At 36.3% G+C, this 12,919-nt stretch overlaps 1 protein-coding gene across 1 annotated transcript in view; it reads right to left on the reverse strand.

Moving 5' to 3' along the window:
* Positions 1–2,381: 2,381 nt before the first annotated feature.
* The window catches only part of SNCA (synuclein alpha), a 128,626-nt gene continuing 118,088 nt past the window's right edge, over positions 2,382–12,919 (reverse strand). Inside the window, exons 5-6 of the mRNA XM_082653195.1 lie at positions 4,974–5,054; positions 2,382–2,818 (exon numbers count right to left, since the gene is read on the reverse strand). Of these exons, the coding sequence (XP_082509321.1) occupies positions 2,786–2,818; positions 4,974–5,054 (114 nt within the window). The 3' untranslated portion in view covers positions 2,382–2,785. The remainder of the gene's footprint in view (positions 2,819–4,973; positions 5,055–12,919) is intronic.

Consider the following 12,919-nt stretch of genomic DNA (forward strand, 5'->3'; position numbering starts at 1 on the left):
GTCAGAACATTGCGTTTTTCTTCCTCAGTGTGGATGTGGAAAGCATTATCCCTGAGAACTAATGGTTGTCCTGAAGCATGTGCATGTGTCTGTGTGTGCTGATCCAATAGTTAGCCACTGGATGAGCCAGAAGGTTGGGGAATATATCTCATACTGGTGGGAGATTTTGAAAAGATCTGACTTGGAATGCCAAACCATACATTAGACTGTTGTGCTGCCAACTGTGGCCAAAGCCCATCCTGACCTGTTTTGCTAAAGCCCCATGGAGCGTATGAGGCTGAATAACTCAGACTTGGGGGGATGATGTCTGCAAAATAAGCCTGGGAGCAGACTAACCCTCAGGCCACTTGTCAGGTAGATGTCTCAGCAGTGGCTGTGAGACAAGAATCCTGAAAAGGCTTACGTGCCTTGCACAAATTTTGTTTAAGTGCTTGGTTCAAGACAACCGCTACTGGTGTCTATCTTCCCATGGTATTTTCTATGCACACATTGGTACTCGAAGGCTCCTTGTACAGAAAGGCTGTAATTTTCCATGTGGTTTCCTCATGAATGTATCTAATGAAACAAGAGACTTACCGCTTCTCTCCAGTTTAAGACTACATACACAGCAGCTTAACACTCTGTAGTCTCTTTCCATTAGGCAAAAGACTAGTTTCTGTGGTGATCATGCAGAGAGTCATTATATTCATTCTGCCTTCCCTCCTTGCCAGTGCCTAATATACATCAAATTACTCATGATTACATCTGAGCTGCCTAGCACTTCTAGAATATTTTCTTAAAATTATACTTTCTGTTGGGGAGTTTTTAAAGTGGCTATGCCATTTGTCTCCTGAATAATTAAAAAGATTTTAAAAAATTATTGATTTGTATAGGTCTTTTGACATTCAAGTTTATTGTCAGCACCTATGGGGAATTAACAGATTTTCCCTAAGTAGAAAAACCTTTCCTAAAGAAATATCCTAGAATTCATATGTTTACCCGAATTTAAAGGAGTCCAAGAGATTTTTATAAATCTAGAGACATTAAGGCGATTCTCTGGTAGTTCCCAGAGATGTTTCAAGGTACTTCCTGGAAGGAAAAGATTTGATTTAAAAAAAGAAAATCCTGGGTTAAAGTTAACCAGGTTCTCTCAGAGCCTTTAATGTGCTAATGTTAATGTGCCTTACGATTACCTAAAGAGGATGTAGTCAGTATCATTTCTTACACTTCTGTATTCTGTGGAACCCACTTTTTTGTTTTATTTATTGATTTACTGAAGTATAGTTGATTTACAGTGTTGCTAATTTCTGCTGTACAGCAAAGTGATTCAGTTATATATACATTCTTTTTCATATTCTCTTCCACTGTGGTTTATCACAGGATATTGGATATAGATAGCTCCCTGTGCTATACAGTAGGACCTTGTTGTTTATCCATTCTGTATATACTAGTTTGCATCTGCTAACCCCAAATTCCCACTCCATCCCTCCCCACTCCCCCCCTCCCCCTCGGCAACCACAGGTCTGTTCTCTATATCTGTGAGTCTGTTTCTGTTTCGTAGTTTCATTTGTGTCATATTTTAGATTACACAACATGATATCATATGTCTTTCTGACTTACTTCAGTTAGTATGATAATCGCTAGGTCCATCCTTGTTGCTGCAGATGGCATTACTTCACTCTTTTTTATGGCTTATTGGGTTGGCCAAAAAGTTCATTTGTGAAAAACCCACACAAACATTTTGGCCAGCCCAGTATATATGTACCACATCTTCTTCATCCATTCATCTGTCGATGGACATTTAGGTTGCTTCCAAGTCTTGGCTATTGTGAACAGTTGCTATGAACACAGGGGTGCATATGTATCTTTTTGAAGTATAGCTTTGTCTGGATATATGCCCAGGAGTGGGATTGCTGGATCATATGGTAATTCTATTTTTAGTTTTCTGAGGAACCTCCATACAGTTTTCCATAGTGGCTGCACCAACTTACATTTCCACCAACAGTGTAGGAGGGGAACCCACTTTTTTAGTAGGGTCTCTTAAGGTACTAGTGCACATCAGAACACATTTTGGGCAGTGGTGCTTCAGGGAATTCCCACAGTAAAAGGTTAATGTTTCATCTCATCTTTTTAAACTGCTCTAAAATCCATCCTCCTTCAAATGGCCATCAAGAACTTCAAGTTAATCGTGTCAGCTCTCATTGCATGTTGTTTATAAGCATGGTTTTATTATTCAAGTGAGATGGGCTAAAAATAAGATTTTTGTAATGAGAACATTTTATTTTAATTTTCACCATTTATATACAAACACAAGATAAAACACATCACAAAACTAACATTTTATAGTTAATATTTATAGGTGCATAGTTTCATGCTCACGTATTTAAGTATTATATGTATTAAATTTCACAATACATCAATATATTTAGAATCATTAAAAGACACCTGAAAATCTTATAATATATTATAGTAAATCACTCACAATTTTTCAACATCAGCAAGGAAAACTTAGTGGCGATTTAGAAATAAGTGGCAGTCACTTGGGTGTGTTTAATTTAACACTTTAGATTTGAAGCCACAGTATCCACAGCACACAGAGACCCTGCTATCATATATTAGGTGGGAGGGAAGCACCGAGATGCTGAGTTGGGGCAGGTACAGATGCGCCAATCACTGCTGATGGAAGACTTCAAGACACACTGAAAACTTTGAGAAAATGTCATGACTGGGCACGTTGGAACTGAGCACTGGTACAGGGTGGTACATCTGTCAGCAGATCTCAGGAAACTGGGAGCAAAGATATTTCTTAGGCTTCAGGTTCGTAATCCTGATACCCTTCCTAATAATAGGAAAATCGGAAAGACAACACGAAGTTTTAGTATAAGTGACCAGTGATCAGGGCTTTAGGGCAAAAATGAGATGGGACATGGCTTGCCACTTTGAATAAAGGTTATAGTCTTAACAGTTCTGGAACTATTCTGCTACATCCAGTATAATTTTCTTCTTTTTAATAGTTTTGTCTTCCTGTCAAATATAAAAGTGAATTATTATTCTTGTGATCAGCGTTAGGGTGTCTGAACTCTACTTCCACATGCGCCATTTAATAATCATATGACCTCGTCCTGTAGGACACAGTAGCCGGTCTATCTTATCTGGCTCTCATTTTCTTCAACTAAAGTGTTAGTTTCTTTCTAAGAAATCACCTGATTTGGTTCGACAACATTTAAAGGCAAGTCACATTTTCTCTCCTTTTACTTTCCCAGTTGGGAATATCATCTTCATCTGTGGCTTCAATTATTACTATGTCAAAGCTCCTTCTCTCTCCCTAGAACTTGGATAACATAGACAATAAAAATATTGATGGTCTTAACCAAAGGGGCCAGATTAGTCCTCCTAAAAAACAACTCTAATAATAGCAGGATCCTGCTTAAAAACATATTTCCAATAACTCAAGCTGCTTTCTGAATGAAGTACAAACTTAAATGGCCAGGCTTTTACAGTACTTTACAATTTGCCTTTGACCCATCTCTGCATCCTTCATCTGTCACTCTTCTCAAAGCTTGAACCACATTTAATTACTCACTGTGCCTCAGACATATCCACATGCACTCTCAGACATGTATGCCTTGGAGTTTTCCTTGTGTTAGAATGTCCTCCCTTCATTTTGGCCTATCATAGCTCCCACCCCTTCCCACGCAGATCACTACCACCTCTGCTATAAAACTTCTCCCGACTGATCTAAAGAAATCTTGTAAAATGTTAACCTTTTCTGTGCATCGTGTATATTTTTGCCCCTGTGATGCCTGGTGCATAAGAGGCAGTCAATAATGTTTGTTAGGGTTATCACGATGAATAAATGAAGGGATGCACTTGTATTTGTTTTTCAAACCTACTAGACTGTAAACTCCTTGCATCCGGGTACTAGCAGTTACTCTTCCTGTATTTCTGTAGTGTTTATTAGCATTGTGCCGTGTATAAAAAGACCCCCAAATATTGGTAAAATTAATTAGGCAAATAATTTAAACTCAATTTCTGCAAATGGAATGATTATCAGTATGCCTTGTAATAATGCCATGAAGAAGAAGAAGAACCTAACTACAACACACTTTAACTCAGTTTTTAGTGGTGGTGTCTGGTTTCGATATCAGGGTAATATTGTTCCCACAGAATTGGTTAGGGCGTGCTCCCTCTTCTATTTTTTTGGATGATGAGTTAATTGGCATTAATTGTAATTAGTGGTATTTTTCCTTTTTTAAATGTTGGGTAAAATTCACCAGTGAAGCCATCTGGTCCTGGAATTCTCTCCTTGGCTGGGTTTTTTAATGATTCATTCTTTTTAAATTAGACATGTATTCAGATTTTCTATTTCTTCCTGAGTCAGTTTCGTTCATCTAAAAGTATTTTCTAATTTCTCTTGTGATACCTTTTCTATTAAAGAAACTTACTTTCAAATTAAAGTGTGCTGTTTAAAATGTTAGACTGACCCATTGCAAACTATGCATTTATCATATTTCTACTCTCTAATTTGTTTGAGTAACTTTTACTATGCAAACATCTCACTAGAAATGGATGGCAAATAATAATTACTACCTTTGGCATTTAGTTGATTTCTCTAACTTTCCATTTTGGCATTTGTTTTAGAAGGTAAAGTGTCTAGTAAAATAATTCTTCAATGTAGGGGCCAGCAATCTCTTTCTGTAAAAGGCCAGGCTGTAAATATTTTAGGTTGTGTGGGCCACATACTGTCTCTATCAGTGCTGTTGCCTTTTTTTTTTTTTAACTCCTTACAAACGTAAAAACCATTCACAGCTTGAAAGCTGTCCACACAATACACGTCCTGGATTTGGCTAACTTGTGCATCTAGAGAGTAAGTCATTCTCTTTAAGCACAAACATCAGGGAAATCTGACAGTGACAGATTTGGGTTACTGATTATTGGACCCAACTTGAACTCTTAAACTTTATTTTTGGAGTTTCACGTGTATAAACTCTTACCTCAGAAGGCATTTCATAAGCCTCATTGTCAGGATCCACAGGTGTATCTTCCAGAATTCCTTCCTGGGAGGCTCCTTCACTCTAATATTTAAATGAAAAGCATTCAAAGACTTTGAGGAGGTACCATTATTCACTTCTAAAAATCACAACCATGTTTTGAAAAAAATCTTATATACAGTATGTAAGGGATGTAATAAAAACGGCACTCCTTAGTGTCACTGCTAGCATTCTAAACTGTACAGTGCCTTTGGTAAGACATTGAGGCAACAGGTGTTATTAACGCTAAAAATGTACAATTTTTTGGCCAAGTAATGCACCATTCGGGAAACAGTCCCAAGCTAGAGAACAAAGGTGTTTCTCACAGGATCAATGACAGAGTAAAAATTGTTAACCTAAATGCTCAATGGATGGTGAAGAATTAGGAAAATTATCATTCACCAATTCAATAGATTATTAAAACATCTATTACTATGACATAAAAATTATATAAAAAATAAGAACCTCTTTAGGATACAATGTTTAGCAGTATATAAATGTTGTTGTATATATTATGGATACAGCCTAGGTAGACTTCAGATACAAAGGTGAAACAGATTGGAGGAAGGCACAACAAAATATGAAAAGTACTTTTTGTTGGGTAGCTATGCATGTTATTTTTACCTTTTTGTAAGTTTTTAACTTGTAAAAGCATACATATTTTATACTTTATTTCTAATAACGGCAAAGAAACAAATTTAAAAAACAAATTTCAAGACTGAAACCATACATATTTGGCAGAAGAAAACGCAACTATTTGGTCAGTTTTCCAATTATCTCTCCTTAGGATCCCACAAATTCAACCTGTTGTGGTCATGGTTTTATTAGTGTTCTTCATTAAATACCTTTTGTTGCTTTGCATTTATTCCAGAAAAGGAATTGTAAAAAGAGGTGACTGAAAATTAAAAGAGCAGGGAGGCACTGTGAGTCTATATGAACTTGCTCAAGGATATCAAATAGTCCCTCAGTCAATGTGGCTTCTGTTTAAAACTATGCCTGATGTAAATAACATCTCCCCATGTCTTCATCTTGAAAATACAGGTAGGGAAAGGGATAAGGAAATGGATGATGGTGAGAAAACGTCAACCTAAAGCTCATTCTTACATTAGCTGGACAGAGAAGCTTATAGGTCATCCACCTCTGCCTAACTCCTGTTTTATAAATTTTAAAAGTCCAAGTTAATTATAAATTAAATAAGATATAAACCATCCCCCAAATACCTGACTTCTAAACATGGAGTAAAGGTACTGTTTTCAGTGTTTCACCTCTTGGTTCATGTCAAGAACATAGGTTCTGCTGATTGGTGGTTAGACACCAGGGCTGTAATATCACAAGACTTGAGTTCAGATCCTAGCTTCTACACATTCTAGATCTTTTGTGATGTTGAACAAGTTTCTTAAGCTTTCTCTAAGCATCAAATAGCCTTAGTGATAAAATGGGGCAGCAATAACTTTTTTAAATTGGGAGGAGCCAATGACATCATTAGTCCTCTCATTAGTATTTAGATAACTTTTAGTGATAGTCAGGTATGAGGAAAATAAGGTAAATTTCCTGTTTCTTTGCATTTTAAGCTTTTAGGGATTTATTTTTCTAACCTAATTTGTTAAAAGATTTTGATATAGACTGGACAAGTAAATATGCAGAACTGACTTGCTTTCTATCACAAATGAGGTGCTAAGACTGGTGAATGTTATTGGATATGTGTATGTATGTGTATTTGGGTGTGTCTGTTGCATTCTTCAAAGGTCATCCAAGTAATGGTCAATGTTGCTGGTGAATTCTTTGGCTAGATTGATCATGTATTGGGATCAAGTAAAATCCATCCCTATTAATTTTAAATAATGACTTACTTAGGTTGCAAGTACATAATAACTGCTATTTTTTAAAGTATACGTATTTCTGAGCATGTATTTACCTAATCTTTAAAACCATACTCCAAGTATCTACAGTTTATAAAGTAAAATATGTATCACTTGTGGGTAAGGATTTGAGAAGCCACAGAGGAAATGCTAATATAATATTTAAAAAGAAGTCAAATAAGTGATGAGACAGAAAGTCAGCTACAAAAGTAAAGACACATAAATAAATGGGAAAAAGAGGAATCAAGTGCAATATAAATACCAGGATGGTCAATACGTATCAACATGTCACAAGAAGACGCCTATACTTTCAGGCATCTTTACTCACTAAAGGAATAAATATGTGTTGTTTTCACAAGTTTGCTAGACTTTATGTGTTGTTCTCTGGTGAATGAGATTACTGATTTCATTAAGATAAAAATACATTAATATTCATAAACTGTCATTAAGGTTTTAACTGTATTATATGAAGTGGAAATAGCTCATAGACCTCCCATGAGGCAGGCTATCCTTAGCCACATCTTGCCAAGGAAATTTGGCTTCAGAGGTTTAGTCATTTGCTCAAACTAGCAGAGGTGACTCCAGACTCTGTGCCCTTAACCACTATCCTGAGCTTCTTCTCCAAAAGAATTCTGGCATTCAAAATGTTTTCTTTAACTAGCTATAGATTTCAGAAACTGAGAAATAGGACATTCTCTCACGTCCCTGACTGTGCCTTGCCTATTCCTTTAAGACTCAGTTAAGAGTCTATTCCTGCTAAACAAAATTATCTTATAATTTGGTTGCTGAAACCCATCAAAGAAGTTTATTCAGAAGCACTGTATGCTCTATGGGGCCATTATACCTTTCATGCTATAAAAGTTTACCCAGAAGGAAACAAACAAAAAGTATTAGTTAAAGCACAAGTGAGAACTGCCTTTGTTTATCAAAACATTGATGAATTCTCTAGTGTGTAGAAAGAAACCACCCCAAGAGCATGGCTAGAGAAACTAGTGAGGATTAAGGAAATGGTGGGGATGAAGTTGCAGAATAAAAGAAAATTACTCAAAATCCTTTAAGAACAGAGGAGTATGATATTCAATTTCCTATTTTTCTATCCAGTCTTGTGCTGCAATGTAATTTCACCATCCTACCATATCCTTCACACATAGCCTGTTGGCCCTAAATATTCACTAAAGTGCTACCCAGTGGTCAGAATAGGATGCTGCAGTACGAGGAAAGCACAGCATAGGTAAGGAGATGGATTATATATATAATGGAAGCAAGAAATTAGAACCAGAATCGACCAGGAAAAAATGCAATCACAGGAAAACCATCAAACATGTATCTTGCCTTTCCTGTACGAACTGTACCTTAGCACGTCATTGGATGCAATCAGCAAATTTTGGACTGTGGGAAATGATACAGGACAAATAACTACTTCAACAAGTAAACTGCAAGAAAAACAAAAGTTTGGGGAAACATATAGATTAAAGTGGACTTCAGAGAGCATTCGAAAATTACAACTTAAGAACCTTATTTCACTCTTATTTGGAATCCTGTTTTGAGAAAAGAGAAACAAATATGAGATGGGGGAATTTAAACACTGACTGGATATTTAATTAAAGAGCTCCTGTTTACTTTTAAAATGTGATATTACATTTGGGTTTTACTTAAAGTCCATAAACTAAAATATAATAATCAAATGTTTTTAGATCAAATAAGATATCTAGGCATTGCTTGGAAATTATCCAGGTTTGGGTTGGGAGAAATGAATAGGCTGTAGAAGAAACAGGAGTCTATGTGGTGGTGACTGGTTGCATTTGAAGGGGAGAAAGTGTGGCAGGTAGATTAATTTGAACTGAAGGCAGTCGAGGCCCAGCAGACTCAGGAAGAGCTTTTTACATCCTCCATAACTGCCCAAAAGAACGTAGATTAGAGGCCTGTACCAGAAAGAGAGCTTTCACCAGAGAGAACTTTTTGTTTACCTGAAAGCGTCATCTATATGGCAGGGAAGACATCTGATTACCAAAGACCTGCTCATCTCACCTTCCTGTGAGTTGCCCTCCTCCCCTCTGAAGCTTGGGCCCCATCCCATTCTTCAGCTCAGGGTAGCATATAAACCTCAATTGCCCGACTGCCTTTGAGTTCCGTATCTTTGTGGGGCTCTCAAACATATGAAATTAATTTGTTTTTCTCCTGTTAATCTGTCTTATGTCAATTTAGTTACGAGACCAACCAAAGAGCGTATAAGGAATGAAGGGAAAATCTGTCCTGCCCAGTAGTTTGGTGCCGAACGTGGGGCTCTCCTTTGGCTGGACATTGCTTGTTCTGGGGTTGCTGCAGCTGAGAGATCCTGGAAGCTCTGGTAGAAGGTACGAATTCTTACCACATCAGTCTCCTGGATCTCTGCCTGCAGGATCTGGTGGAAGCAAGAGTGGGGAGAATCCTTTTCCTTTTTCTACATTTGATTAGCAGGAGACGCTATTTGTGTGAGTCAGTTCCTTTGGTATAGTGACTCTGGTAAAGATTTGTTATGCGTATTCTTGCTTTCTATTGATTCCTTTCCTCCTAGGTCACTGTTTTCTTTTGTCTTTTGTGTTGTTTGTCATAAGGAGGAAAATCATAGGGTTGAATACAGGCATAGGTCCTATAAGCTTGTTGTTTGAGCTAGGCTTACAGACTGGTGAGTTCATGATTCTCATGAGACTGGCATCTCTTTAGACAAGCTTTGCTGTGGTTCCCCTATATTAAAGACAACAACAACAACAGAGATGAAGGATTCTTTTTGTCTTGTTCAGCCCCATCTGCCTGTTTTAACTTCCCTTTCCTGTTAAGATCTGCAGAAAGCACTCTGTCCAGATCCCCAGGCCCAGGGTATAAAGATTCCTTGTGTAAATCATGAAAGCCAGGAGGTGAATTTAGCAGAATAACTTGGGATGGGTGGTAGGGCTGGCTTCGCTGCCCCTTACAACTCCTTGTACTTTTCCATCTACTCTTCTGATTACAAGACCCTGTAATCAGGTTCTGCCAGCTTCAGGCTTTCCTATGCAATGTCCCTCGCAAATGTTTTCTGGACCCCCAATGCAAGAATTCACGTCTATGGATGGTGGTAGTTCTGTTAAATTACAAAACCCTTTTACCTCTACTTTCAGTTCCTACCAAATTTAGGGAGGAGTTAAAAAGATTAATGTACATTCACAGTCCCACTTACAGCTGCCAAGGTGTGTTTTTCCCCTCCATAAAAATTATTTTGGATTATATATAATAAAATTATGTTGTAGTTAACAGACAGCTCCTGGCAGTGGCGGGGTGGAGGGGAACTCTCACAGAAGAAGCAGAGGACCCAGGCCCTCCTGTAAATAATCAGGAAATGGATCAGTTTGAGGCCAATATGCAGGGGCCAACAGAAGCAGCAGTAGAAGTTTTTTCCTCCTGACGTGAACTGGTCCAAGACTGAATTGTACATTCAGGAAAAGGAAAACATTTGAAGGCCTTCGTTAAAGACTTTTTCCAGATTTTTAAAAGGCATACTGTGTTAAACCCTGAAGCTCCGTCTTCTTTGGAAATCTCCCTGATATAAGGAAGCAAATTAAAGATAAAGTAGTTGGATGGGTGGGCCAGCCCCTTGACAGTATTCAGGCTGCAACCCAATCTTTGAGGAATTAAAATCAACTGTCCTTATCTTGCAAACCTTTGCAAAACCAGAAATGCAGCTCTAGAAACAATTCAAAACACACCTATCTTTACCATCCCCCAAACCTCCCCAATTCATCTCAAAATGCTTGCACATATTGTAAAAACTCAGGACATTGGAACAGAAGTGTTCTAAAAAGAAGGAAAATAGTAATTACCCTAGACTTCTGATAATTATAGAGAAACATATTCCAAAACTCCTTGGAGACAATTCACATTCTTTCTTTGTCCCTTGAAGATGTAAATCTTCGATGTCTTTGAAATGTAAACACCCCAAGGATATAACTAATAACACAGCCCACCATCCTCTGAGACTGAAGTAAACAGAAGGGGGGGTGGGGGGAAGGCTTTTTAAAATAAAACACAAACTGCTATAAAATTTCCCTTGCGGAAAATTTAATCCACAGCTTCCATAAGGTTACTTATTTCGGACAAATGAAAGTCCTTGCCACAAAAATTAGTAAAATGCTTTAGCCATTTGAGTGGTCACCTTCACTTGTTCCATCTTCCAGAGACACAATTTGGATTCAACTGTTATTTACGAGCTAATGAGTTGTATTGTTGTACCTGATTCTTGGCTAAAATTTAGGGTCCCTGTTGGTATCTGTGTGTTTATATATGTCTATGGATGTATGTTATGTATATGTGATATATTTCTACCTCTGGATGGTATTGCCAAAATTAGTTTGCCCAAAAAAAAAAAAAAATTAACTGACTTTGTTTAACTGGCTTAAAGAAAAACAGGCACTTATCAATTTAAATATTTTTAAACACTCTGAAGTATAATAGACACTAACCCAAATGCTTTTCAAGTTCATGTGGTCTGGGACAATCTTTGGTAAATAAAAGCTAGTTTAAGTTTGTTGGTTTAATTAAAATTGGCATGTCTTTAGAGTTTTCAGCATTAAATATAATTTATTCGACCTAGGTTTCCTAAAAGTCAAATAAGCTCATGTGTCTCTGTTACAGAATTTGTCAGAAAGAAAAATAACCTAAGATGATGGCTAGCTGCTTTAATGTCTCATGACATTTTATGAGTAATCTAAATATGGCTGTTAAGAACAAGTGAATGAAATAATTTTAGGGGAGATAAAAATTTTAAGTGAACTTTTCAAAAATAATTATGGTTTATGATATGTCTACTTAAATAGTTTTCTAAATCTCTTTGGTAATTTAGAGTTTTGCTATGTTAAGTTAAAGGATGGAAATTCATTGAGGTCATTTCCAAATAAGATAAAATACAGAACATAGATTTATCCACTTTTGGCTTCTTATTACAGAGAAACTAAAGATATTTAGATCTGTCAGTAAAATGTCTTGTGTCACATTAAAAAAAAATTGTACTATAAGAAAGCATATACTTCTAGAAATGATGAAATGTACTCTTAAATTTGCCAGTCTGTGGAATGATAGTGTGACAGTTCACAATTGCTTACTTAGTTTTCACTAGATATTAAAGTTTCCAAGAGTTAAGAATTCTAATTAATATACATAATTGAAACTACTAGAAAGAAAAAAAACTCTGTATGCAAGGGAATAAGATGTGTTTTTGGCTAAGAAAAGGTATGAGGTATGGAGATATGTTTTTATTAAGAGAAAAAGACTAATTTTGTCCTAAAATAATTATTTCAGAATGAGAAAGCAGAAAATAAAAGACAAACTAAGTGGATATACAAAGCTGGGGAGAGAGGGAGGGAGGGATAGGAAAAGAGAATTTTGCCTTGTGTAGTCAAACTGGCTAAAATTGAATGCATTTATTATAAATATTTAAAAAAATAAGCTTTAATAACAATAGTTTACTTATATTTGTGTAAAACTAAAACTTGATTTTCTTTCATCTGCAAGAACAAGATTTTCTTAGACTAGTCTGCTCTTCATAAGATTATGAGAGGTTAAAGATTCTGTATTTTATCAAAATAATTTATTGTGCTTCATGTTCTCTTTATCAAGTCTTTGATTACTTAAGAAAACAGTCTTCTCTATTATTAGAAGAACTCATTTTTTTTAACAATTATATAACTTTCTATATCTGCCTGCAAAGTATTTTGTTGTCACTTTGGTTAAATGGATTGACTAAATATTGTACCACAATGACCCATGATCCTATTTGAATCCCCCAAATCAAATTCTAAATGAAATCTTTTTGTCCTTGAAATAATTGGGATTTTCAAGAGGGTCCCTGGAACATCTCAAAAGATTGGTTCTCTCACCTTATATTTAAAAAAAAAAAGAGAGATGTTAAACTAGTTAAGTTTATTTGATGTTTAATTCCATGGCAAGTATTGTCAGGCAAGAAGTACCAACCCTTCTTTATGTTGTATTTCTATGGATGTATGTCATTAATATGTATTCCAGAAATTGTACAAAATTCCTAAA

This window comes from Grampus griseus (genome assembly GCF_964374135.1).
Source record: "Grampus griseus genome assembly, chromosome: 4".
Classification (NCBI taxonomy): Eukaryota; Metazoa; Chordata; class Mammalia; order Artiodactyla; family Delphinidae; genus Grampus; species Grampus griseus.